This window comes from Phacochoerus africanus, chromosome 4 (genome assembly GCF_016906955.1).
Source record: "Phacochoerus africanus isolate WHEZ1 chromosome 4, ROS_Pafr_v1, whole genome shotgun sequence".
Taxonomy (NCBI): domain Eukaryota; kingdom Metazoa; phylum Chordata; class Mammalia; order Artiodactyla; family Suidae; genus Phacochoerus; species Phacochoerus africanus.
In genome coordinates this window covers 80,782,652-80,810,135 of record NC_062547.1, presented here as the reverse complement: position 1 = coordinate 80,810,135, position 27,484 = coordinate 80,782,652, and the positions used below count along the sequence as shown (strand labels likewise).

General features: G+C 39.2%; 1 protein-coding gene across 8 annotated transcripts in view; it reads left to right on the top strand.

The window, feature by feature from the left end:
• The window catches only part of NSD1 (nuclear receptor binding SET domain protein 1), a 157,081-nt gene that overhangs the window by 112,205 nt on the left and 17,392 nt on the right, over nucleotides 1–27,484 (top strand). For 7 of the 8 annotated variants that reach the window (XR_007134496.1, XR_007134497.1, XM_047778011.1 and 4 more), the window contains 7 exons: nucleotides 5,027–5,227; nucleotides 7,390–7,569; nucleotides 15,971–16,127; nucleotides 18,770–18,975; nucleotides 22,374–22,486; nucleotides 24,555–24,824; nucleotides 26,844–26,960. Coding sequence is in view for 6 of the 8 variants with exons in the window: in XM_047778011.1 (XP_047633967.1) it covers nucleotides 5,027–5,227; nucleotides 7,390–7,569; nucleotides 15,971–16,127; nucleotides 18,770–18,975; nucleotides 22,374–22,486; nucleotides 24,555–24,824; nucleotides 26,844–26,960 (1,244 nt within the window). In the remaining 2 variants the exon portion in view is untranslated. The remainder of the gene's footprint in view (nucleotides 1–5,026; nucleotides 5,228–7,389; nucleotides 7,570–15,970; nucleotides 16,128–18,769; nucleotides 18,976–22,373; nucleotides 22,487–24,554; nucleotides 24,825–26,843; nucleotides 26,961–27,484) is intronic. The other variant, XM_047778008.1, reaches the window with a different exon arrangement.

Here is a 27,484-nt window from a genome sequence, read left to right as displayed (position 1 = left end):
GTAGGCTGAAGATTAAAATTTAATTGTGTGGGGAAATAAATCTCTGTAAACAGGAGGGTGAATAATTGGTGGAGTATAGTCACAGAGAAAGGAAAGGATAATATTGAAGAGATGACAAGATAAAAAGAATGTAACTTGTAATTGTGAGAGAGATGAATGCTGAAGAAGCTTTTCCTTGGCTTGGTGAGAATGGTGGTAAAAGGTAGTTGTTTATAACTTGAAGGGAAGAGTGTAGGCTTAGACTCACACTTGTGGGAAATAGACAGAATTAACTTGTATCTGTAAATAGCCATGTCAGATTGAGTTCTGCCATGACTTCTACCAGTGTAGGAACCAAGTTGTAAGACAAGATGGTTATGGGGTTATTTTGTCTTTTGTACAGTTGGGCTTTTGATCATTATGTGCCGTACAGTACATCCAGCCCTGTAAATTTAGAAGCAAATTTTAGATATGTATGTATCTCTAATATCCTTATCTTCTTGGTTCTTCTTGCCATTTGTGCTAGTCTCATCTTTATTATGATGTAATATTCTCTGAATCAGGCTGATCTAAGGAAGAAGAATTTTTGTAAATCAATTTCATTGAAGTATAGTTTATTTACTATAAACTATACCCCTTGTAATATGGATTTTGATAGATTTTAATAAAATACATACACCCATGTAACCACGTAACCATGTAAAGTGAAGGTTTTGAACATTTCCATCGTGCAGAATGTTCCCTGGTGACTAGACCCAGTCAGTCTTTTCACAGTCCCACTCCTATTTATATAAATGCCATCGACTGGGAGTTCCCGTTGTGGTACGGAGGAAACAAATCTGACTAGTATCCGTGAGGCCTCAATCAGTGGGTCAGGGATCCGGTGTTGCTGTGAGCTACAGTGTAGGTCACAGACAAGGCTCAGATCCCCTGTTGCTGTGGTATAGGTCAGCAGTTGTACCTCAGATTTGACCTCTAGCCTGGGAATGTCACATGCCGCAGGTGCAGCCCTGAAAAGCAAAAATAATAATAACAATAATGTAGTCAACTGTGTGTTGTTTTTTGTGTCTAGCTCAGCATTGTGTTTTTGAGATTCATCTGTGTTGATGTGTTTGTTTCAGTAGTTACGTTCTTTCTTTAAACAGCTTTATTGAGGTGTAATTGACATAAACTACACAAAATGTGTGATTTGATAAGTTTTGAGGGTTGTGTGTGTGTGTGTACCTACCCCTCTGATACCATCACTCAGCATAGTTATTTTGAGATACAACCACATTGTTGAATATATTGAGAATTCGTTTCTTTTTCTTTTTTTTTTTTTTGCTGTGTAGTATTCCATTGTATAGCAATTTGTTTTTCCCTTCCTCTTTTGATGTACATTTGGATAGTCCTTAGGTTGGACTATTATAAATAAAGCACTGTGAATCTTTTGTATGGATTCATTTTCTTTTCTCATTTGTGAATATCTTATAGTAGAATGGCTTTATTATATGGTCGAGTTAACTTTTTTTAAGAAACATCCAAAACATTTGTACCATTTTACATTCCCATCAGCAGTGGATGAGTTTTAATTCTTCTATATCTTCGTTAACACTTGGTATCGTCAGTCTTTTTAATTTTAATCATTCTGACAGATGTGTAGTGGTAAGTCATTGTGGCTTTTAATACTTCACCAATGGTGAATGATATTGCACTTTTTTCTTTCTTTTTATCTTACAGCCACTCCAGTGGCATATGGAAATTCCGGGGCCAGAGATTGAATCCTACGCCATAGCTGTGGCAACACTAGGTCCTTTAACCCACTGCACTGAGTCAAGGATCAAACCCATCTCCACAGTGTCTGGAACCCCCAGATTCTTTTTTGTTTGGTTGGGTTTTTGCTTTTTAGGGCTGTACCTGAGGCATTTGGAGGTTCCCAGGCTAGGGACTGGATCAGAGCTGCAGCTGTCAGCCATTGCCACAGCCACAGTAACGCCAGATCCGAGCTGCTTCTGTGACCTACACTACAGCTCACAGCAGCACCAGATCCTTAACCCACTGAGCAAGGCCAGGGATCAAACCTGTATCCTTGTGGATGCTAGTCGGGTTTGCTACCTTTTGAGCCACAGCAGGAACTCCCTGCAGTCAGATTCTTTTTTTTTTTTTGACCTTTTTTTTTAGTGCCACATCTGTGGCATATGGAGGTTCCCAGGTGAGAGATCTAGTCAGAGCTATAGCTGTCGGCCTATACCACAGCTCATGGCAACACCCGATCCTTAATCCACTGAGTGAGGCCAGGGATTGAACCCACAACCTCATGGTTCTTAGTCGAATTCATTTCCATTGTGCCATGACGGGACCTCCCTGCAATCAGATTCTTAACCCACTGCACCACAGTGGGAACTGATTGTGAAGTCTTGCTTAACCCAATGTCACAAAGATTTTGTGTTTATAGATTTAGGCCTCCAGTTTAGATCTATAATCCATATTGAATTAGTTTTATCGTATGAGGTAAAGAGAGGTTATTATTTTTTTAAGGTTAGAAAATTTTACCCTAGTTTTAGTAAAGACGAGTAGAGAATAAAGGAGTCATATCTTAGTTCTTGTGGCTCACCCTGTATATTTCTATAGGAGGGTGACCACACCATAATTTAGGTTATTCCAGTTCATTGTTGCCTGCCAGTTATTCAGCATCAGGCAATAGATTGCTTCTTTTCAGATATGTAAATTTTTTTCCTAAAATCATTATTAACTGGTTGATCTCACTGTTTATAAAGATGAGCTGAGTTATTTTAATGAGTTCCTATTTTCAGCAACTGCCAAAGGCAGGATTCACATTCAGGTCTGTCTGTCTCTCATGCCTGGGCTCTTTCCCTTACATCATACTGCTTCTCAGAGAAAGGTAGATTTTTTTTTTATTTCTCGTAAACTTTTTTTTGTAAGATTTTAATTTTTTCTATTATAGTTGATTTACAGTATTTCATAAACTTTAGTACAGAAATCCTCAGACATATACAAAAGTGGAGAGAACTGGGTTAAGAATCTTAATGTATTCATCGCTTAGTTTCAATAATTATCAAGTTTCTGCCTCATTTTACCTGTTTATTTCAAGAGGTCTGACAGTTACAACTTTAAAAAAATATCTAGGAATTCCTGTTGTGGCTCAGTGGTTAATGAACCTGACTAGTATTCCTGAGGACTTGGGTTTGATCCCTGGTGTTCCTCAGTGGGTTAAGGATCCGGTGTTGCTATGAGCTGTGGTATAGATCACAGATGTGGCTCGGCTACCATGTGGCTGTGGCATAGGCCAGCAGCTACAGCTCCAATTCAACCCCTAGCCTGGGAACCTTCCCACAGGTGTGGCCCTAAAAAGAAAAAACAAAAAAAATCCAGTGTGTAGCAATACAGTAATTCCTACGTGTCATCAGCTACGCAGTCCCACGTTCAAATTTTCTCACTTTGCCTCAAAATATATCATTTTAGTGTTTTGTTTTTTTAATTTAAAAAATTCAGTAGTTCCCATCTTGGTTCAGCAGAAACGAATCTGACTGGCATCCATGAGGACACAGGTTTGATCCCTGGCCTTGCTCATTGGGTTAAGGATCCGGCATTGCCATGAGCTGTGGTGCAGGTCACTGATGTGGCTCGGATCTGGCATTGCTGTTGCTGTGGCTGTGGCCTAGGCCAGCAGCTACAGCTTTGTTTAGACCCCTGGCCCAGGGTGCAGGTGCAGCCCTAAAAAGACAAAAAAGAAACAAACCAAAAATTCATCTCTTAAATTTCTCTTAATCTGTAGTTCTATTTTCACCCAATTTTTTTATTACAAAAAACACGTTTTATTTAACTCAGCATATTCAAAATATGTCAGTATATGTTAATTTGAAAAATATTTTACTTTTTTTGTGTGCTCAGTATCCACACGTGGTTTCCCTTCTGGGCTTGTGCTGAACCAGACCTTACCTATCACTTCTATGTGACAGACCTCATAGATAAATCCAAATAACTGCACATATTTCAGGGGCCTTTCACCCAAATTTTTAATGTTGCTTATTTCTTGAGACCATTGGGTCATTTGTCCAACTAAATATTGTAGATTCTAAATTTGGTTGATTGCATCCCTGATGGGTCCCTTTAACTTGTTTCTCTATGTTGCATATTTCCTGGAAACTTACAGTTAGTTCTAGAGGCTGGATCTGGTCAAGTCAGTTTTCTTTTAGTAAGAATACTCTGTGGTCGATGTGTACTTCCTTTCACATCACATCACCAAGTGTACATTGTTTCCACTTTATCGTGATATTAATATTGTTCAGTAGGGTCATGTCTGCATGATCAGTCTGTTATAAAGTTCCTCATTGTGATAATTGTGTTTTTCTGTGTGTGTGTATTTTTTTGTCTTTTTAGGGCCACTCTTGCGGCATATGGAGGTTCCCAGGCTAGGGGTCTAATCGGAGCTGTTGCCGCCGGCCTACACCACAGCCACAGCACTGCCAGATCTGAGCTGCGTCTGTGACCTACACCACAGCTCATGGCAGTGCCGGATCCTTAACCCAATGAGCAAGGCCAGGGATTGAACCCTCAACTTCATGGTTCCTAGTTGGATTCGTTTCCACTGCACCACGATGGAAACTCCTGTTCCTGAATTATATATCCTTTTATAATAAACTGATGATTCATAAGTAAAATGTTTCTCTGAGTTCTCTGAGCCACTCTAGCAAGGTAATCAAACCGGTGGTGGGGAGGTGGTGTGTGTGTCTTGGGATCCTTTGATATGTAGCCAGTCGGTCAGAAGTACAGATGACAACCTTGAGTTTACAACTAGTATCTGAAAGTCTGGACTGAATCCTTACTTAAAGCATGGGATCTGATATTATCTCCAGGTAGATAGTGTCAGAATGGAGTTGAATTGTAGGACACCAGCTGGTGTCAGGGAATGGCTTTTTGGTATGGGAGATCTCCCCCCTCCCCATGTTGGAATTTGGTTCAGAACTGTATACTCACTTTTATCTTAATGCTTTAGTGTTGAGTGAATTCTTGAATTGGTATTAATTTGACTCTTTCTATTTCTCAGGAATACATACTTGTTTTGTATGCAAGCAGAGTGGAGAAGATGTTAAAAGGTGCCTTCTGCCCTTATGTGGAAAGTTTTACCATGAAGAGTGTGTCCAAAAGTACCCACCTACTGTCATGCAGAACAAGGGCTTCCGGTGCTCCCTTCACATATGTATAACCTGCCATGCTGCAAATCCGGCCAATGTTTCTGCATCTAAAGGTATGGGTTTCTGTGGGTCCAATCTAACTATAGAACCTCACTTTCATTGGCAGTGGATATTTCCAAATGCAATCTGGCATGTCTTTTTGTAGCCTCTAACTTTTGTTAAGGTACTAGCATTTTACATGATAAATAAAAAGTTTGGCAGTCACCATATATTTTTACATGTGCTTTATGGCTCTCTCGCATTGTGTGGTAATTTTAAATATTTGGAATTCACGTCAGATTTAATATAAAAAGGTGTTCTGCCAGATGTCTTCCTCCATTAGACCAGAGTGTATTCTCTTTTGGGCCCTTTTATGTTTGGTTGTCAGATGTACTCTCATTCAGTCATGCATGTGGGGCAGAATTGAGGGATTTGTTTTATATTGATTTGTTTTATTATTTATTTATTTATTGTATTTTAGGTCCACACCCGTGGCATATGGAGGTTCCCAGGCGAGGGTCCAACTGGAGTGTAGCCCCTGGCCTGTGCCACAGCAATGCCAGATCCGAGCCCCATCTGCAACCTACTTGGATCCTTAACACTTTGAGCGAGGCCAGGGATCAAATCCACAATGTTATGGTTCCTAGTTGGATGTTTCCAGTGCGCCAGGACGGGAACTCCTTATTTAAAAATTTTTTTTAATGGCCACACCTGCAGCATATGGTTGTTCCTGGGGTAGGGGTCGAATTGGAGCTGCTACTAAAGCCTATGCCATAACCATGGCAACACCAGATCTGAGCCACATCTGCGACTTATGCCGCAGCTTGCAGCAACACTAGATCTTTAATGTACTAAGTGAGGCCAGGGATTGAACCCACATCCTCACAGAGACAACATTGGGTCCCTAACCTGTTGAGCCTCAACAGGCATTCCGTTGCTTTGGGTTTTTTTGTTTGTGGGTTTTTTTATGGCTGCACCTGCAACATATGGAAATTCCTGGGCCAGGGATTGAATCCGAGCTGCAGCTGTAGCAGTGCTGAATACTTTAATCTGCTTCACCAGGCCAGGATCAAACCTGTGCCTCTGCAGCAACCCCAGCTCTAGCAGTTGGATTCTTAACCCACTGTTCACAGCAGGAACTCCGTGTTTTATTTTTTAAATGGAAGCTTCTATCCTGTAATTTTTTTTCCTGCTTCATAGTTAGGGTTATAGCTGAGGATTCCAGAAGTGTCTATGGGTGCAGGTAAACTCGTTTCTAATAAACCCATTTCCATTATGAAAACAATCATTTCTTTTTCTTCATTTATAGTGAGTTTCTTAGATTTCACTGAAAGCCAAATATTGTGTCTCTACTATTAAATGATTTTATGCCCAACAAGCCCCCCTTCTCCCAGAGGGGATTGAGCAGGTAAAATGTGGCAGGTGGAAGTGTTGACTTTTCTTTTAATCAGACTAGCTGTACCTTCTTTAAGATGATTCCCTGGCCCTATAGATCTTGTTAGTCTTAAGTATAATAAGTTGCTTGATCAGAATTGCAGTTTAACTATCAGCAACCTTCCCCTTTTCAGTTGATATTGTTAATTGCTTTCAGATGGTTTGGTAATTGTTTTTAGTTGGTAAAGTACATTAGTAGCTCTATCTCATGGGAGGTTGGAGGGTAGTAGAGAGCTTCGTTCACCTGAAAGGCTTTAAGAATCAGAATGCCAGTCAGCAAAAGCAAGCATAAGTATTTTCTATCATCTAGTCTTTTTTGGGGGTGGGTGGGGGCGTGAAATGTGGAAGTTCCCAGGCCAGGAATTGAACCCCCACTGAAGCAGTGACCCAAGCTACAGCAGTGATAATTCCAGACTTTTAAACAATAGTCCATCAGGGAAGTCTCTAGTCTTTTAATCTGCTTATATTTAACACATACCATCACCACCACCACCACCACCAGTCTGCATCTGATTCCACTTTCTAAGGATTCAGGAGAATGGTTTTAGTAGGGCTTATCCTTGTTGAGGCAGACTTGCTTACTGTTGTTGGATCTTACTCCTTAAGGTCATTTGCCACACACACACACACCCCGTCTAAGCTTCTCATAGTCAATTGGGTTTTTAAGATCTCTTAATCTAGTATTGCTTCCTTTTATTTGTGACATTTTTCTCAGTGCTAGCAAATAGACTTGAATAACTAATACAAAATTTAATCTTTTTCCTTTGCCCCTTACTGGTTTTCCTGCTTGTCATGTTTTTAGGTCGACTGATGCGCTGTGTGCGCTGCCCAGTGGCATACCATGCTAATGACTTTTGCCTGGCTGCTGGGTCAAAGATTCTTGCATCTAATAGTATCATCTGCCCTAATCACTTTACCCCCAGGCGAGGCTGCCGAAACCACGAGCATGTTAATGTTAGCTGGTGTTTTGTATGCTCAGAAGGTAAGACATAACTTCGTAATGTGTGAATAGTCTAAAAAGAGATTAATACAGTATTTTAATTGCAACAGTAATATAATTTTCTTCACATTGCCACTAGAAGAAATAATGGTAAGTGATGTCCTTAATTATTGATAACATAGAAGTACTGTGGAATAAACAATATGGCGAGGTTTAATTTTTGTTATTTTGAATGACTTAATTTTAATAAAGTGATAATTGAAGCAATTTAAAAGAAAAGGTAAGAGGAAACAAGATCTTTCTTGGAAAATGGAGGAATATGGTCAAATGGTGTAAACTTGCAGTTATAAGATGAGTAAATTTGGAGGTCATAATATACTATAGTTAACAATACTGTATCAAATATTTAAAAGTTGCTAGAAGAGTAGATCTTAAATGTTCTCACCCTCCACCCAAAATTGTAAATGTGCATTGTTTAATGTGTTACCTAGTCTAGCTTTGGTAATCATTTCACATATATATCTCAAATACATATATATTATACACTTTAAATTTACATAATATTGGAGTTTCTGTCATGGCTCAGTGGTTAAAAAATCCGACTAGGACCCATGAGGTTGCGGGTTCGATCCCTGGCCTTGCTCAGTGGGTTAAGGGTCTGGCGTGGCCGTGAGCTGTGCTGTAGGTCACAGACTCGTTGCTGTGGCTCTGGCATAGGCCGGTGGCTCCAGTTCCGATTAGACCCCTAGCCTGGGAACCTCCATGTGCCATGCGGGTGTGGCCCTAGAAAAGGCAAAAAAATAATAAAAGATGAATTTACACAATATTATATGTTAATTATATAATCAAAGCTGGGGGAAAACAGTAAAAAATAATAAACCGAAAGTGAAGTACAACCTTCCCACTCTGTCTTATATCTTATGTTAAGTGATATCTTAATCACTCTCTGAATCTGTCTTGGAATTCCCTGGTGGCTCAGAGGTTAAGGATCCAGCACTGTTTCTGCTGTGGCATAGGTTCTATCCCTGGCCTGGGAATTTCTGCATAGAGTGGTTATAGCCAAAGAAAAAAAAACAAAAGAAAACCATACATATATAAAAGATCCATTAAAATCGCAAGACTGGTGGAGTTCCCGTCATGGCACAGTGGTTAATGAATCTGACTAGGAACCATGAGGTTGCCGGTTCTATCCCTGGCCTCTATCAGTGGCATTGCCCTGAGCTGTGGTGTAGGTTGCAGTCTTGGCTCGGATCTGGCATTGTTGTGGCTCTGGCATAGGCCAGAGGCTACAGCTCCGACTGGACCCCTAGCTTAGGAACCTCCATATGCCGCCCGTGCAGCCCTAGAAAAAGTCAAAAAGACCCCCCCAAAAAAAAGAAAGAAAGAAGAGGCCATCTTTGTCTCATTCCTGAGCTTAGAGGAAATACTTTCACCATTGAGTATGATGTTTCTGTGGGTTTGTAATACATAGCTTTTATTATTTTATATAGGTTCCCTCTATGCCCACTTTTTGGAGAGTTTTTATCAAAAATGGTTAAATGAAATGAAATTAATGAAGTAGAAATTCTCTAACACCATACAAATAAATAAATAAACTCAAAATGGATTAAAGACCTAAATTTAAGACCAGATACCATAAAACTAGAGGAAAAACATAAGCAGGGTACTCTTTGACATAAATCACAGTAATATCTTTTTGGCTCCATCTCCTGGAGTATTAGAAATAAAAAGAAAAATTAATAAGTGAGACCCAAGTTGAAAGCCCTTGCACAATTGAAACCATAAACAAAATGAAAGACAACCCCATAGAATGGGGAAAAATATTTGCAAACAGTGCAACTGGCAAGAGATTAATCTCCAAAATATACAAACAGCTCAGTATGCCCCCCCCCAAAAACAAACAAACAAACAAATGAACAACCCAATCAAAAAATAGGCAGAAGATCTAAAGAGACATTTCTCCAAAGAAGACAGATGGCAATAAGGGACATGGAAAGATGCTCAACATTGCTAATTATTAGAGAAATACAAATCAAAACTAGAAATACAAATTAAAACTTACTTCATACTGGTCAGAATAGCCATCATCAAAAAGCCTACAAATAAATGCTGGACAGGATGTGGAGAAAAGGGAACCCCCCTGCACTGTTGGTGGGAATGTAAATTTGTACAGCTACTATGAAGGGTAGTATCTTTTAAAAATTAAAAATAGGAGATCCACTTATGGCTCAGCAGGTCACAAACCCGACTAGTATCCATGAGGATGTGGGCTTGATTCCTGCCCTCACTCATTGGGCTAAGGATTCAGTGTTGCTGTGTTCTGTGGTATAGGTTGCAGACACAGCTCAGATCCCTGGTTGCTGTGGCATAGGGCAGCAGCTGCAGCTCTGATTCGACCCCTCACCTGGGAACTTCCATGTGCGCTGTGCGTAGCCCTAAAAAGCAATAAATAAATAAATAAAAATAAAAGTACAGCTTCCTTATGATCTCACAATCCTACTCTAGGCCATGTATCTGGAGAAAACTATAAATCGAAAAGATACAATGTTCCCAGTGTTCATAGCAGCACTGTGTATAATAGCCAAGACATGGAAGCAGCTTAAGTATCCATCCACAGTTGAATGATTAAAGAAGATGTAGTGTAGTTCCTGTCATGGCTCAGTGGTTAAAAAATCCGACTAGGAACCATGAGGTTGCGGGTTCGATCCCTGGCTTTGCTCGGTGGGTTAAGGATCTGGCATTGCCGTAAGCTGTGGTGTAGGTTGCAAACTCGGCTCAGATCCTGCATTGCTGTGGCTCTGGCATAGGCCGGTGGCTACAGCTCCAATTCGACCCCTAGCCTGGGAACCTTCATATGCTGCAGGAGTGGCCCTAGAAAAGGCAAAAAGACAAAAAAATTAAAAAAAAAAAGAAAGAAGATGTAGTAATGGAATATTAGTATTACAATGGAATTATTACAATAATTTTAATATTACAGTGGAGTATTATTATTACAATGGAGTGTTATTAAATTATTAGAATATTATTCAGTCCTAAAAAGAATGAAATAATGGCATTTATGACAACATGGATGGATTTACAGATTATCATACTGAGTGAAATAAGCCAAAGGAGAAATATGTGATAGCACTTAGTTGTAGAATCTAAAAAATAAATAACAGGCATTCCCATCGTGGCACAGCAGAAACGAATCCGACTAGGAACCATGAGGTTGTGGGTTTGATCCCTGGCCTTGCTCAGTGTGTTAAGGATACCATGAGCTGTGGCCATGAGCTGTGGTGTAGGTCACAGACAAGGCTCAGGTCCTGCATTGCTGTGGCTATGGTGTAGGCTGGCAGCTGTAGCTCCTGCTGGACCCCTAGCCTGTGAACCTCCATATGCCTCGGGTGCAGCCCTAAAAAGGCAGAAAAAAAAATAACAAATAACAAATGAACTTATTTCCAAAAGAGACTCACAGAGAAAACAATCTTCTGGTTACAAAAAAGGAAAGAGGAATGGGAGAGGTTTAAATTGGAGGTTGGAGTTAATAGATATACACTACTATATATAAAATAGACAATCTACAAGGACCTCCCTACCTTATAGCACAGGAAACTATATCCAAATGCATATATATGTAAAGAATGGCGTTTCCGTCATGTTACAGCAGAAACGAATCTGACTAGGAACCATGAGGTTTCGGGTTCAATCCCTGGCCTCACTCAGTGGGTTAAGGATCCGGCATTGCTGTGAGCTGTGGTGTAGGTTGCAGACACGGCTCAGATTCTACGTTGCTGTGGCTCTGGCGTAGGCTGGTGGCTACAGCTCCGATTTGACCTCTAGCCTGGGAACCTCCATATGCCAGGAGTGTGGCCTTAGAAAAGACCAAAAAAAAAAAAAAAGAAAAGAATGCATACGTATGTATGACTTGTATGGCAAAAATTGGCACAACATTGTAAACCAACTGTAGTTTTAGAAATATGGTAAAAGTTTTTAAAAAGAGAATAAATAGAGTTCCTGGTGTTGCTCTGCAGGTTACAATCCTGACTAGTATCCATGAGGATATAGCTTCAATCCCTGGTTCTGCTCTGTGAGTTAAGGATCCCGTTTTTCCGTGAGCTGTGGTGTAGGTTGCAGATGCAGCTCGGATATGACATTGCTGTGGCTGTGGTGTGGGCTGGCAGCTGCAGGTGCAATTTGACCCCATCCCAGGAACTTTCCATATGCCACAGGTGTGGCCCTAATAAGCAAGAAGAAGAAGGAGAAAATAGACAACAAGGACCTAACTATCTTATAGCACAGAGAACTATACTCAGTATTTTTCTAATAGCTATAGTGTAATAATTCTGAAAAAGAATATATATACATGCACATATGTATGTGTGTATGTATATATGTATGTGTAACTGCATCACTATGCTGTATGCCTGCAATTAACATGATGTTTAAGTCAGCTATAGATCAATATTTTTTTAGTTTTTTAAAAAGTAGATGAATGGGTAGAGAGTATGTGATATTTATGTATATATGTGATAATATATAAACAAACCCATAATGGAATATTACTCAGCCACGAGGAAGAAGGAAATCCTCCAATTTGCGTGAATATGGACAGTTCTTGGGCACATCATACTGAGTGAAATATCTCAAAGAGAACAAGACAATACTGTATGATCTCAATTATATGGAGTCTTTAAGTGCCGAACTCATAAAAAAAAAGTATATGGTAGTTATCAGGGGTTGGAGAAAATGAGGATATGTTGGTCAAAGGGTATAAATGTCTAGTTAGAAGATGAGTAATTTCTGAGAATCTAATAGTGTACATCATAGTGATTATATACTGGAAGTTACTAGGAGAGTAGATCTTCTGTGCTCTTCCCACAAAAAAGAAATGATACTTATATAATGCAGTTTTTTGCTAATCATATGGTTGCAATAATTTTACAATATTTAAATGTATTAAATGAACAAATCGTACACCTGAAACTTATTCAATATTGTATGTCAAGTATATCTTAATAAAATTGAGGAAAATTTTTCTTCAAAATTTGCAACCAAAATCACATTCTCATACCAGTTACAGTGGCCATCATTAAAAAGTCTATAAATAATAAATGCTGAGAGGGTGTGGAGAAAAGTCAACCCCCTTGTCCACTGTTGGTATTAATGTAAATTGGTGCAGCCACTATGGGGAGCAGTATGAACATTCCTTAAAAAACTGGAAATAGTTATATGATCCAGCAATATCACTCCTGTGATTTCCTACAGAGAAGAGGAAAACCTTAATTTGAAAAGACGCATGCACCCCAATGTTCATAGCAGCACTATTTATAGGAGTAAATGGATGCAACCTAAATATCCATCAGCAGATGAATAGATAAAAAAATGGGGGGGTGTGTATGTATTAATGGAGCATTACTCAGCCATAAAAAAGAATGAAATAGGAGGCGTTCCCGTCGTGGCGCAGTGGTTAACGAATCCGACTAGGAACCACGAGGTTGCGGGTTCGGTTCCTGCCCTTGCTCAGTGGGTTAACGATCCGGCGTTGCCGTGAGCTGTGGTGTAGGTTGCAGACGCGGCTCGGATCCCGTGTTGCTGTGGCTCTGGCGTAGGCCAGTGGCTACAGCTCCGATTCGACCCCTAGCCTGGGAACCTCCATATGCCGCGGGAGCGGCCCAAGAAATAGCAAAAAGACCAAAAAAAAAAAAAAGAATGAAATAATGCCATTATAGTTTCACTTAGAGATTATCATACTAAATGCAGTAAGCCAGAGACAAATATATGACAACACTTATATGTGAAATATTTTTTAATGATACAAATGAACTTATTTATGAAATGGAGATAGACTGACATAGAAAACAAGCTTATGGTTATCAAAAAGGAAAGAGGAGAGAAATAAATTGGGAGTTTGGGGATAACAGATATACTCTAATATGTATAAAATAGATAAACAACAAGGACCTATTGACTAAGAGAATGAACTATACTCAGGTTTTTATTAATATCCTATAATGGAAAAGAATCTGAAAAAATGTGTATATATGTATGTATAATTAAATTATGTTGTTACGTATCTGAAACACTGTAAATTGACTATACTTCAATTTTATTTTATTTTGTCGTCTTTTTAGGGCCACAGCCATGGCATATGAAAGTTCCCAGGCTAAGGGTAGAATCAGAGTTTTAGCTGCTAGCATAAGCCACAGTAATACCAGATCCCAGTCTTTGATCTGCACCAGAGCTCATGGCAATGCCAGATCCTTAACCCACTGGGTGAGGCCAGGGATCAAACCTGCGTCCTCCTGAATACTAGTCAGATTCATTTCTGCTGAGCCATGATGGGAACTCCCTGATTTCTTTCTTTATATTCTCCCTTAGCACATATTCCATCATGTCCTTCCCTCAAAACTCTTGTGTTTGCCACCTTTAGCCTGTCTTCACTGGTAATTCTTCTGACCACATTCTTTTCATGCCTTCTTTGAAGGCCTGATTCACATGTCCTATTTTACATGATGTATTCTTAGTTGTTATGAGTGGCGGTTTAAAAAAAAAAGGCGGATTTTTCTACCTCAACCCTGTATTTGGCATTGTGTCCTCAATCAGATTGTTACTCAGCTGATAACTAAGCAGAGGAATGTTATAGAAGGTATTCCATTATTGAGGCAGTTAAACTTATGTCACTGTTAGTGTCTCATGCTAAGGTTATTTGACTCATCCACAAAATGTGTAAGAATAACCACATGAGGTGAAAGGAGAGCTCCTAGTTGAATGCACAGGTTTCAAGTGCACAACACTGACCCCAACAGAACAAATACACCAAAGCCTATTTTATGAGCCTTCTCTAGACTATTGGGGAAAAAGAAAAAAACATAAAAGATATTGTAGAAGGATAGTATCACAAGATTACTTTTTTCTTTTTCTTTCTTTTTTTTTTTTTTTGCCTTTTCTAGGGCCGCTCCCTCAGCATATGGAGGTTCCTAGGCTAGGGGTCTAATCGGAGCTGTAGCTGCCGTCCTACACCACAGCCACAGCAACACCAGATCCAAGCCGAGTCTGCAACCTACACCACAGCTCCTGGTAACACCGGGTCCTTAACCCACTGAGTGAGGCCAGGGATCGAACCTGCAACCTTATGGTCCTGAGTCAGATTCATTAACCACTGAGCCACAACGGGAACTCCCCACAAAATTATATTTTTCATAGGGTTTTTCGAGGAAAAAGAGATCAGGATGTACATGGGCATATACCTTAAGACTTTATCTCTCACTAACTGTTTAGTATCTTACGTGCTTGTGTCTAGCACATTTGAAGCATGCTAATTTCTTGAATAAGATAAATAAGGCATTTATTATATTCCTTTAATGTGAGTTTTCTTTATTTTTATTCTTGCCTTAGCATGTAGAAATTCCCTGGCCCCATGCCACAGCAGTGACAATGTCGAATCCTCAACCACTAAGCCACCAAAGAACTCCAAATCCAAATTCACTTTACCTGAAATTCTTTATTATCTGCAACCATGAGAATTCAGACATGTAAATTGAGTCACTTTGAGGAATAATGTTTTATGAAGTGAAAAATTCATCATCACCATAGTATATATAGTTCACCTGATATCTGAAAACTTTGAGTGGGGCGATCTTAATATCTGAGTGAAGTTTAGGCAGCAGGTACCTATGGTATTTGTCACCAGTGAACATCACAAATGTTATAGTTGTTATATCCTGTAGTATCATTTGCTGTCATTATTACTGCTAAATCTTATTTGTGCATTACCAAGAAACATGTATCTAATTTCTTGTTCTCACATTTCAGTCATTTTAGTATGATATATTTTTATGTATTAAGTTTATGCATTTATAAAGATTTTCCTATGAAGGGCCCATAGTTATTATGAGAGTATACTACTAGGCAGTTTTTTGCTTATTTATTTATTGTTTATTTTAGAGAACAATTACCACTGAAGACATTAAAGCTTAGCAACAGAAAGTGAATTCCCTAAAATTACATGATCTTTGAGTTCAAATCTGACATCAGTTGAGGCTTGTGCTCTTTATACTGGCATCATTATGTATCATTGATATTCTCATTATAGAGTTTTGTATTTTAGTGATGAGAAAGAATTGTATGCACATGTGTGCGTGTGTGTGTGTGTGTGTGTGTGTGTGTGTGTGTGTGTGTGTACATATACACTACTTTTAAAGGTTTATTTCTGCCTGCGTTTCCCTATCATAATTTTGTCAGTCTCATGATTTGCTTTGCATCTAATAAACCCCCAGGGATGTGGTTCAGGTACATTGGAGAGGGAATACTCTTGTAGAAAAGTATTCCTGCATAACTAATTAAATTACTAAGCCCTTGACAGGGAGATAAATAATTGGTTAGGAACTGAGCAAAAGCTATTTCAGCTGAGTTCTTATACACAGCCTTATGATTCTAAGTGTAGATTTTTTGATTCTCATAGGAGGCAGCCTTCTGTGCTGTGATTCTTGCCCTGCTGCTTTTCATCGTGAATGCCTGAACATTGATATCCCTGAAGGAAACTGGTATTGCAATGATTGTAAGGCAGGCAAGAAGCCACATTACCGGGAAATTGTCTGGGTAAAAGTTGGACGATACAGGTGAGTAAATATGAAGAAGACTGGCAATCAAGTCTTTAACCAGCCCCTGTTTTTTGTGCTTAACTTTTTTTTTTCCTTCTTTATAGAGCAGCACCTGTGGCATATGGAAGTTCCCAGGTTAGGGGTTGAGTCAGAGCTGCAGCTTCCAGCCTACACCACATCCACAGCAATGCCAGATCCAAGCCACATCTTCGACATACACCACAGCTCACTGCAACACCAGATCCTTAACCCCCTGAGCAGGACTAAGGATCAAACCCACATTTTCATGGATGCTAGTCGGGTTTGTTTCCACTGATCCACAACTGAAACTCCAAGTTCTCCAACTTTATAGATGAGGAATAACAGGGAAGAAAAAGGGACTTCCCATGAGTATATAATTCAGGAAATGGCTACACATATAAATTCTGCCTCAGACAGATTAAATGTTCAATGTATAGGTTATGTATTTATTTTTGCCTGTTGGAACTACAACTCTTTTAAAAATTATCTGATTATACAAACATCACCCTCTCCCCTGTTAATTTTCCATTATGAAAGAAGAAAAAACTTTGCTTTATGTTTTATACTTATAGGAATAATATTTATTGTCTGTAGAAGTTTTATTAATGAAAAACCCATAATCTCACACACAAGGATACATTGATAACATTTTGGCATGTTTACTTACAGACATATCAATACATGTACCTTCTAAATAGCTAGCCCAGCATCCCTGTTGTGGCTCAGTGGGTTATGAACCCACCTAGTATCCATGAGGATGTAGGTTTGAACCCTGGCCTCACTCAGTGGGTTAAGGATCTCGTATTGCCCTGAGCTGTGAAGTAGGTCCCAGATGCAGCTTGGATCTGGCATTGCTGTGGCTGTGGCGTAGGCCCGCATCCGCAGCTCCAAGTTGACCTTTGGCGCGGGAAGTTCCTTTATGCTGTGGTTGCAACCCTACGGGGAAAGAAAAAAAAGCAAAATAGTTGACCTTATTATTGTTTGTATCCAGTTTTGTATCTTGCTTTTGATTTTTAAAATTACTTTTATTGGCTATGGAATGTACAAAAGATATTATAATATGTAGCATTTTAAATGTACCTCCCTGCGTGTACCTCCCAATTAAAAAAATAGCAATTCACTGCCACCGTGGAGGCTCCCTCCATACTGTTTCTGAATCAATTCTCTCCCACCCTCAGAAGTAACCACTGTGCTGCATTTTGTATTTTTTATTTCTTTGCCTAGTTAAATAGGTTTACCACATATATGTTCTATATGATTTAGACCTTTAAATAAAAGAATTGTTGTATTTTCCTAAAGCTTGCTTTTTTAATTCATTGTTATGCTCTTTGCATTTATTATGGTTAGTGCGGTGCTCTACATCATTCATACTTCACTGTTAAAAATTTTTTTTTTATTTATTATTATTATATTTTTTAGGGCCACACTTGTGGCATATTGAGATTCTCAGGCTAGGGGTCCATTCGGAGCTACAGCTGCCAGCCTATGCCACAGCCACAGCAACTCAGGATCTTAAGCTGCGTCTGTGACCTATACCACAGCTCAGGGCAATGCCGGATCCTTAACCCACTGAGCGAGGCCAGGGATCGAACCCACAACCTCATGGTTCCTAGTTGTATTCTTTTCCTCTGAGCCCTGACGGGAACTCCAAAAAATATTCTTTTATATAATCATAAAATGTGGTTTAGTTACTTATCCATTCTCATGTTTGGACTTTGAACATTTTTGTCAGGGTTTCTTGGTGTATAGGCACAGGAGCTTCTCTAGTGCGTCCTCAAATAGACTAGTCGAGGTTTCCAGCTTTCATAGCTATTGCCAGTTTGTCTTCTTAAAAGTGGTTGTTCTAATTTATGTACTTGCTTTGCCAGGCAGGTTGGAGTGGGGAGGTCATTTCTTTTTCTTTTTTTTTTCCCCTGAGAGGTCATTTCTTCATGTTATTTTTCTATACCCTGAATAATTGTTGATAGGTTTCCTTCTTAAAGACTAGTTTGTATTTCATCATGTAGTTAGTGTACCATAGCTACTTGTATCCCTTAATGTGAGCATTGAAATTGCTTCTAGATTTCCATTCTTTTTATGTGTGTGTCTTTTTAAGGACTGCTCTCCAGGCATATGGAAGTACCCAGGCTAGGGGTCAAATTGGAGCTATAGCTGCCTGCCCACGCCACAGCAACTCAGGGTCCAAGCCACATCAGTGACCTATACCACAGCCTCGGCAATGCTGGATCCTTAACCCATTGAGCAAGGCCAGTGATTGAACCTATATTCTCATGGATACTAGTCGAATTTGTTACCACTGAGCTGCAATGGAACTCGCGTGTTTTCATTTTTATAGATAATTTTGCAATGGAAATTATAGTCATAAAGCTTTGTTCATATCTCTAATTATCTCCTTTTATATATTCCTTAAAGTAGAATAACTGAGTCAAGGGAGTGTATGCCTATATGTGAGCATGTCTGTGAGGGTGGGCAAATTTAGGCTTTGGTCTTGTTTCTTCTCTAGATTGTAAGATGCCCTGGGTCAGACTTCAGTGTGGGTTAGATATTGTTATTCCTTATTCCTGTCCCAAAAGTAGAATGTGTTTTTTAATGCCTTGCAACTTTCTACAAGTTCTCTTCTTTGTTTTCAACTTTTCCAGGTGGTGGCCAGCTGAGATCTGCCATCCTCGCGCTGTACCTTCCAATATTGACAAGATGAGACATGATGTAGGAGAGTTTCCTGTGCTCTTCTTTGGGTCTAATGACTATCTGTGGACTCACCAGGCCCGAGTCTTTCCTTACATGGAAGGAGATGTGAGCAGCAAGGATAAAATGGGCAAAGGAGTGGACGGGACATATAAAAAAGGTAACTTTAACCCTTCTGTTTCTCAGGCCAACACAGACCTCTATTGCCAGAGTATCTGCTGTCTGGTAGAATTGTATGTTCTAGTATTTACATTCGCTCCATTAGCAGCTTTGTTCTACCCTCTGGGAGCAGTATGTTGCTGAAGCTACAAGATTTTGCGTGGATATTAACTCATGTAATTCATTGTTTTTGAACCTAACCTTTTCTTAACTAGAATTTCCTTAAGGGAAATTTCTTGTTTTATCAATTCTGTTTTTTCAGCATCTCATCAAGTAAGTATTGGAGCTTTGGGACTATTTTGTACAATAAACATTGCAGTTTGCTAGGCAAGGGCCATAATCTCTAACAGAGGCACATTTGTTCCAGGGAATGTTGGGGTTTTTTGTTTGTTTGTTTTCTTTCTTTTCTTTTTTCTTTCTCTCTTTTCGTCTTTCCTTCCTTCCTTCCTCCCTTCTTTCTCTCTCTCTCTCTCTCTTTTTTTTTTTTTGAGTTTTTTGGGAAGAAATAAAATTAACCGAAAAATTATACAGCAAAGTTAGATAGGGAAGGGCAGAGGATAAATGTTCTGATTCAAAGAGGTTTTTGTAAGCTAGACTAGCAATGAAAGAGTAGGGACATTTGAGGCCAGAAGGGGTTGAGTCATGTATGAACCTCAGTTTCTCTTACTATAAAAATGAGTAAAGGTTGCTTTGGGAACCTTTCAAATTTGAATATATTTGGATAATATTGAAGTATAAGATATTATTGTGCATGGGTTGAGTTGAAAGGATTCTAAGCAAGTGAAACTTCCTGGATGGAGCATATGAATGATATCTGTGAAGAAAAAGTTCAACAGAGGTTTTGTTTGCCTCATGTTATTTCAAGGGTCCTTACTTACCTATTACCAGTAAGTGAGCTTTCTTCTGTGCAGATGTGAGCTATCAATACTAATACTATAGGAATTTGGATCTTGAGTCTTCTAGTCTTAGATGGTCAGGGACCAGATGATCTACTTCTTTGTCTGCTCAGAAATGGCCAACACCACAAGTGGGGGAGAAGGTGGAGTGCAGGGAATATTCCAAGTCTGAGCTTGCTAAAGCACTGGGATTCTGTTCTTTGTGTACCTTGAACCTGGACTGGCTGGCTGCCTCTGCCTTCAAGAAACACATGCTTTTGTGGGAGCATTGGATACAGATAACAGTCGTCGAAATGCCATTCTTTGCTGTTGTGGCAGGCGTGTGCTTGGTATTCTATGGGAGCAGACCACGAGGAAGCAAAATGGTGCTGGGTATTGAGGTTTGGAGGTCATGGATGGCTTCTTGTTTAAGTGATGCTTTGAAGAAGACCCATAGTAATAATAATTGCCATTTGCTGTTTGTGAGATCCTGTTCAATGTTTGTTTTCTGCGAAAATTTTTTTGGCAACCCTCTAAGTTAGATACCATGATCTTTATCTTGTAAATGAGGAAACTGAGGCATATAGAAATTAAATTTGTTGCTTAAGGTGCCTGTGCCAGTAAGTGATAGAGCAAGGTTTCAAACTCTAGTGTTTGGGCTCCAGAATCCAAAGTCTTAATCCCTACACTGACTGTGAAGAAGTTAATAGCTTAAAATGTTGTAACAAGGGGACATTATAGGGCATTTCCATGGTGACTCAGTGGTAACAAACCTGACTAGTATCCATGAGGATGTGGGCTTCATCCCTGGCCTCACTCAGTGGGGTTGGGGATCTGGCATTGCCATGAGCTGTGGTATAGGTCATAGATGTGGCTCAGATCCCATGTTGCTGTAGGCCAGCAGCTGCAGCCTCAGTTTGACCAGTAGCGTGGGAGCTGCCATATTCCATGGGTGCAGTCCTAAAAAGAAAGAAAAAAGAAGATAGTATATATGAAAACACACATCACATCTAACATGATTAGTTAGTGATCTCCAAGTATTTGGTGTAGTTTAAAGCATGGCATTTGGGGAGCACTGGACTGTTTTACTGAATAGGTAGGTAAGTTACATGGTCAGAGCAGTTTTAGAAATCTCAACTTGAGTAGACTATCAGGACTGTAGAAAGGAATGTCAATGAGATGAATGTTTTTAATAGCTCCAGGCAGAGATGATGAGAGTCTTTTCACAGGAAACTGCATGGTGTGGAGAGGATGATGGGTACTAGAAAGACACTAAGTAGATAAACTGGGTAGGGCACAGTCGAATAATAGGATGAAGGAAGGAGAGAACAGCTTCAGGCGACATAATTTCCGCTAGATGGTGACAGGGACATGGAGAAAAAAGGATGGATTAGAGGGGAGATTTTCTTTAAAGAATTAACAGAGCATGGGGAAAGACTCAGAGAAAAATGAAAATTTGGAGTTCTTTTCAGAGTTTTTGTTTGTTTGTTTGTTTGTTGTCTTTTGTCTTTTGAGGGCTGCACCTGCGGCATATGGAGGTTCCCAGGGTAGAGGTCTAATCCAAGCTGTTGCTGCTGGCCTACTCCAGAGCCATAGCAACGCCAGATGGGAGCCACATCTGCAACCTACACCATGGTTCACGGCAACGGAAACTCCCTCTTTTCAGAGTTTTTAACCTGAATCAAGACTAATGAATTAAGGAGTTCCCGTCACGGCACAGTGGAAACAAACTCCACTAGGAACTGTGAGGTTGTGGGGTCAATCCCTGACCCCAGTCAGTGGGTTAAGGATTCAGCGTTGCCGTGAGCTGTGGTGTAGGTCAAAGACAAGGTTGGGGTCTGGTGTGGCTGTGGCTTAGGCCAGAAGCTATAGCTCCGATTGGACCCCTAGCCTATGAACCTACATATGCTTTGGGCATGGCCCTAAAAAGCAAAAAAAAAAAAAAAGAATAATGAATTAAAATTTTGTTTTAACATAGTACAATCTTTTAACGTTTTAATCTTTTAAAATGCATGAATTGAATGCAGATTAGCTTTGAAGAACTGTCTTTGTATCATTAGGCTAATAGTTGATATTTATAGAATGAATTTTAGCAAGAGTGGCATAGGTAGTCTAGAGAAGGCAAGAGGGGAAGGAAAACTTCAACTTTGAATTCTTCCACCTTATTCCTGGACACATAGGAGGTACATTATTTGTTGAAGCAGAAAACTCAGGGCTGAGGAAAGATACAGGCTTAAAGACAGTGATTTTGCTGATTAGATACAGTCTTGTTAGGAGATGTCCTGTGTGGTTTTTTGTTTTGTTTTTAATTTTCCTCTGAAGCTGATAGTCTGAATAGTGCCATTATATGTTATTTTAATGCCATAGCTGAATACCCTGGGGACTACAACTTACTTGAAAATAGAAATCATATATACTTCTTAGATTTTTGTCTAAAATATGAATTTTCTCCAATTTTAAAGGAGAAAAAAGGGAAGTAAATATCTACCCAGAGATGAAATGATATTGCTGTGTGTTTTATTAGCTCTTCAGGAAGCTGCAGCAAGGTTTGAGGAGTTAAAGGCCCAAAAAGAGCTGAGACAGCTTCAGGAAGATCGAAAGAATGACAAGAAGCCACCACCTTATAAACATATAAAGGTGAGAAAAGACCTCAGGAGACCCTCTCTCGGATAGACCCTGTATACAGAAAGCTTGCCTGCTTGCCACTCTGTTCATGATGAACTGGAAGCACAAGCACATTTGCTTTTAGTTGAGGTATGAGCTTAAAGGAAGTTAAGAAGAAAGTGCCAGAGCAACATTTCCAGCACATTTGTATGCACTTTATAAAATCAGTAGTTTGTTGATATAGTCTTGTTGCTTTCTTTGGAAAGTCTTTTCATACAAGTGGATTAGAATTGGTTCTTTTCACAGAGTCAACATCTTGTGGTTTGAAAGGGACCAAAGAGCTATGATAAAAAATAATAAATGTCCCTGAGGCAGTGTGAACAATACAACACATGGTAAATCTTCTAGTGGCTGATAGTAAAGATATTTTAGGTGACTAGTATAACTAGGATTCCTAAGGTCACAAGGATTCATGTTAGGTGTACCTAACACTTGTGTATCTGGTAGGAGTCATCACTATTTATCATCTGAGTCCAGTAGGCCCTTTGTATTTTTTACATTGTCATATTTATAAATAGTTTACAGAAGTAAAGATAAAGAAATAGTAAGGAATAAATTTATTAGACACTTTAGTATTTACTGAAAACTCTTTTTAAAAAGCTTTTATTCAAGTTGCTTTTGGTGCTCAAGTGTCAGGCCACATGAGAGAATACCTTAAGCTCTATTAACAAAATGAGATCATCCAAGTTTTTGTTGCAGAATGTTTGTTACAACATCATTCCTAATTCAAAGGCTGTATTTCTGTCTCTCTCTCTGTCATTAGATGCTTTATTTGTGTACTTACTTTTTTTCCTTGTGTTTCTAAAATCTGAGGTTTTCGAAGTTGCTGTTTTTGGCTCAGTGGGTTAAGAATCCGACTAGTATCCATGAGGATTCGGGTTTGATCCCTGGCCTTGCTCAGTGGGTAAAAGATCTGGTGTTGCCATGAGCTGTGGTGTAGGTGACAGACGTGGCTTGGATCCCATGTTGCTGTGGCTGTGGCATAGGCCAGGAGCTGCAGCTGCAATTTGACCCCTAGCCTAAAAACTTCTATATGCCACAGATGCAGCCTAAAAACAAAAACAAACAAACAAAAAATGACGTCTTCACTTGGAGATCAATTTTGCCACCATTTTTAGAGTCTGGTGTGTTTAAGTATGTGCCAAATATTCCATGGCACATACTTAAACTAAAAAAACTGTTTATCTGAAATTCAGATTGAAGAATTTCTGTTTTGACTTAGCAGGTTAGGAACCTTACATAGTGTCTGTGAGGATGTGGGTTTGATCCCTGGCCTGGGAACTTACATGTGCTATAGATACAGCCCTAAAAAGAAAAAGAAAAAAAATTTTTTTAAGGTGATTATTATTATATTTTAATGTAAGAGCTAACGTGGCGCCACCATGTGGCAATAGGAGAAACCCAGTTTACAATTTACTTGGCCTACCAGCTTTGAAATTACAGGTTTTTTGGAAATGATATTTTTAAAATTTGTGGTATTTGTATTTTGCTTATCAGGTGAGGCTTTATGTCAAGTTGGCTAAATCTTTATTGCCTGCAATTTTTTAATTGTTGTAAAATACAGACATAAAATTTTTGACCTCAACCCTAGTTAAGCATATAGTTCAAAGGTATTAAATGCATTCAACCCTTGCCACCTTCCATCTCTAGAACTCTTTACATTTTGTAAAACTGAAATCCATACCCATTAAACAATAACTTCACATTTTCCCTCCTATTAGCACCTGACAACCATCATTCTACTTTCTCTCTATATATAAGAAAAATTGGTATTTGTATTGATTGGTTTACTTCCTCTAACATCATGTCCCCTAGGTTCATCCATGTTGTATATCATGTGTCAGAATTTCCCTTTTTTGGCTTCATAATCCATTATTTTACCACATTTTAGCTATTGTAAATAATCCTGCTAAATCTTGGTAGTTCAAAATCATGTAAAATGTGGCATGCAACTTTAAGGAATAGAAATCTGCCTTTCATAGGTCTTGAATTGTCTTATGTTGACTTGCCTGCAATACTATAATGTGTGTTTCTTCTCCAGGTTAACCGTCCTATTGGCAGGGTACAGATCTTCACTGCAGACTTGTCTGAAATTCCCCGTTGCAACTGTAAAGCTACTGATGAGAACCCCTGTGGGATAGATTCCGAGTGCATAAACCGCATGCTACTCTATGAGTGCCACCCCACAGTATGTCCTGCTGGAGGGCGCTGCCAAAACCAGTGCTTTACTAAGCGCCAGTATCCAGAGGTTGAAATTTTTCGCACATTACAGAGGGGCTGGGGTCTCAGGACAAAAACAGATATTAAAAAGGTAAAGAAAACTTTTCTTAATTTTCAGAATTTTTCCTATTTCTTTGCAATTGCTTACATGAGTAATTCTTGATGAATATGAGAAAATTGATCAGGGAGGGAAATAACATGGTATGTAACAATTAACTTTATTATGTCTTGCCATATTCATCTAGAGGCTCTCCTTTATTTCTAAAGCTCAAGTATTGATCATGTTTACTATAGGAGAATGATAAAAAATGAAGGAAATTCTCATACTTTGGCCTTGTCTGCTCTTTCATGAAAATTCTAGAGCCTATATTTGAGAGAGGATACAGAGAGCATGATACAGAAAGATTCATCACTTACTAATAAAATAAAATCTATTTTTTGAATTTTTTCTTACTTTTTGGCTGCACCCATGGCATGTGGAAGTTCCCAGGCCAGACATTGAACCCAAGCTGCTGCATTAACAAAGGTTTGGGTTCATGGAACATGATGGGAAAGAGGATTAGGCCTTCTCTAATGTTGTACCGTCTTTGAGTAGAAAAAAATTATACTTGTCATTTTAATGGTGTAAATCTTACTCTGGTTATGCTTTTTGAAGTATTTTACTAAAGTTTGCTTTAAATTTTTTTTTTTTTTTGGTCTTTTTGCCTTTTCTTGAGCCGTTCCCGTGGCACATGGAGGTTCCCAGGCTAGGGGTCTAATTGGAGCTATAGCCACTGGCCTACACCACAGCCACAGCAACTCGGGATCCAAGCCATGTCTGCAACCCACACCACAGCTCATGGCAAAGCCAGATCCTTAACCCACTGAGTAAGGCCAGGAAACAAACCCGCAACCTCATGGTTCCTAGTCGGATTTGTTAACCACTGCACCACAACAGTAACTCCAGTAAAATTTTCTAAGTAGCTATTTTTTATCTACTGTGTGCCTGGTATGTCACTGCAGATGCAGTGTTCAGTAATAGAGACATGATCTATGCTTTCATAAAGTTTTTATTCTATATGGGGAGAGACATCGAATAATTACCTACCGTGGCAAAAAGCCTGAAACTAGCTTGTCTCTGAGAATGTTTTAAATTGAGACTGGAGTTCCTGTTGTGGCTCAGCGGGTTAAGAATCTAACTAGTATCGATGAAGGTGCAAGTTCAACCCCTTGCCTCGCTCAGTGGGTTAAGGATCCAGTATTACCACAGCCTATGGCATAGACCAGCAGCTGTTGCTCCGATTCGATCCCTGGCCCAGGAGCTTCCATATGTCCCAGGTGCCACCATTAAAAAACGAGAGGGGGAGTTTCCGTCGTGGCTCAGCAGAAACAAATCTAACTGGTAATCCATGAGGATGCAGGTTCGATCCCTAGCCTCACTCAGTGGGTTAAGGATCCGGCATTGCCATGACTTGTGGTATAGGTCGAAGATGCGGCTCAGATCTGGCGTGGCTGTGGCTATGGCTATGGTGTATGCTGGCAGCTATAGCTCTGATTCAACCCCTAGCCTGGGAACCTCCATATGCCTCACTTGGCAGCCCTAAAAAGACAAAAAATAAAACAAAGATGAGAGAGAGAGACAGTCGTTGGTTTAGGCCAGTTGAGTGTTCAGGAACCACAGGTAGAAGGGAAAGCATGATTGGAAGCCAGTATGGTTATATTATAGTGAGTCAGGAGGACAGTGGTTTGACATATGTGGAAGGACAGTAGACAGGGCATGCCCCAGGGAAAATGAACATAGCTTAAAGGAACTGACTTTTAGGTTCTTTGGCAGATAAAGTGATCAACCATCCATATCCCCTTTATAGTGGAGCATTAGTTTACTTCCATTTTGGTTGATCTTAAGTGTTTCCCATTTTCTGTTGTTGGCTTTGGTAGGAGTTGGGAGATTGTTCTCCTTGTCATATAGTTGTTTGTATTATTTCTTGAATAAACTTTTGTTTAAGTGACTAGTTAAATATACAGGAATTGCTTTTGATCTGTTATTTTCATTAATTTTTTAAAAATAAGGTATAATGTGAACATAGTTTTACTTTTTACCATTTAAGTCAAGAGCTATTTCTTGTTCCAGGGTGAATTTGTGAATGAATATGTGGGTGAGCTAATAGATGAAGAAGAGTGCAGAGCTCGAATCCGATATGCCCAAGAACACGATATCACTAATTTTTATATGCTAACTCTAGACAAAGTAAGTAATAGAAAGTGCTTTTTCCACTGTTGTAAGATTGTGAGTTAGTGTTGTCATAGTTTTATGTTTTTAGGCATGTCACACACTGCCCAAAACAGTGTCTTTCTCCCATGTTCATAGGAAATGCTTTATCAGGGACTTGGAGGTTAGGTAATAAGGTTGCTCATTTCTAGCTATACATCCATGACAGAAGGCAGTAAAGCTGCTTTTGGTAACATTTTTCAACTGTCCAACATAAGTGAGTCATTATGTCTTTCAGTGTAATTTCTACAGGTTAAGACTTGAAGCCAGAAAAATGAATAATAATTTTTACTTTTTATTTTACAGATTGAGAAACTTTGGTTATTATTTAATTAGTTCCTTGAGAAGGGCATATAAGTTGACTATAGAACGCAGTTTTCCAGTCATTGGAATTTCTGATGGATTTCATTGGTGTCTAGAATTAGTATTTATTTTCTAATTCCAATATCCTAATGTGTTTATCTTCTGTGTATACTGAGTTTCTTCTTTGTACATGAATATTA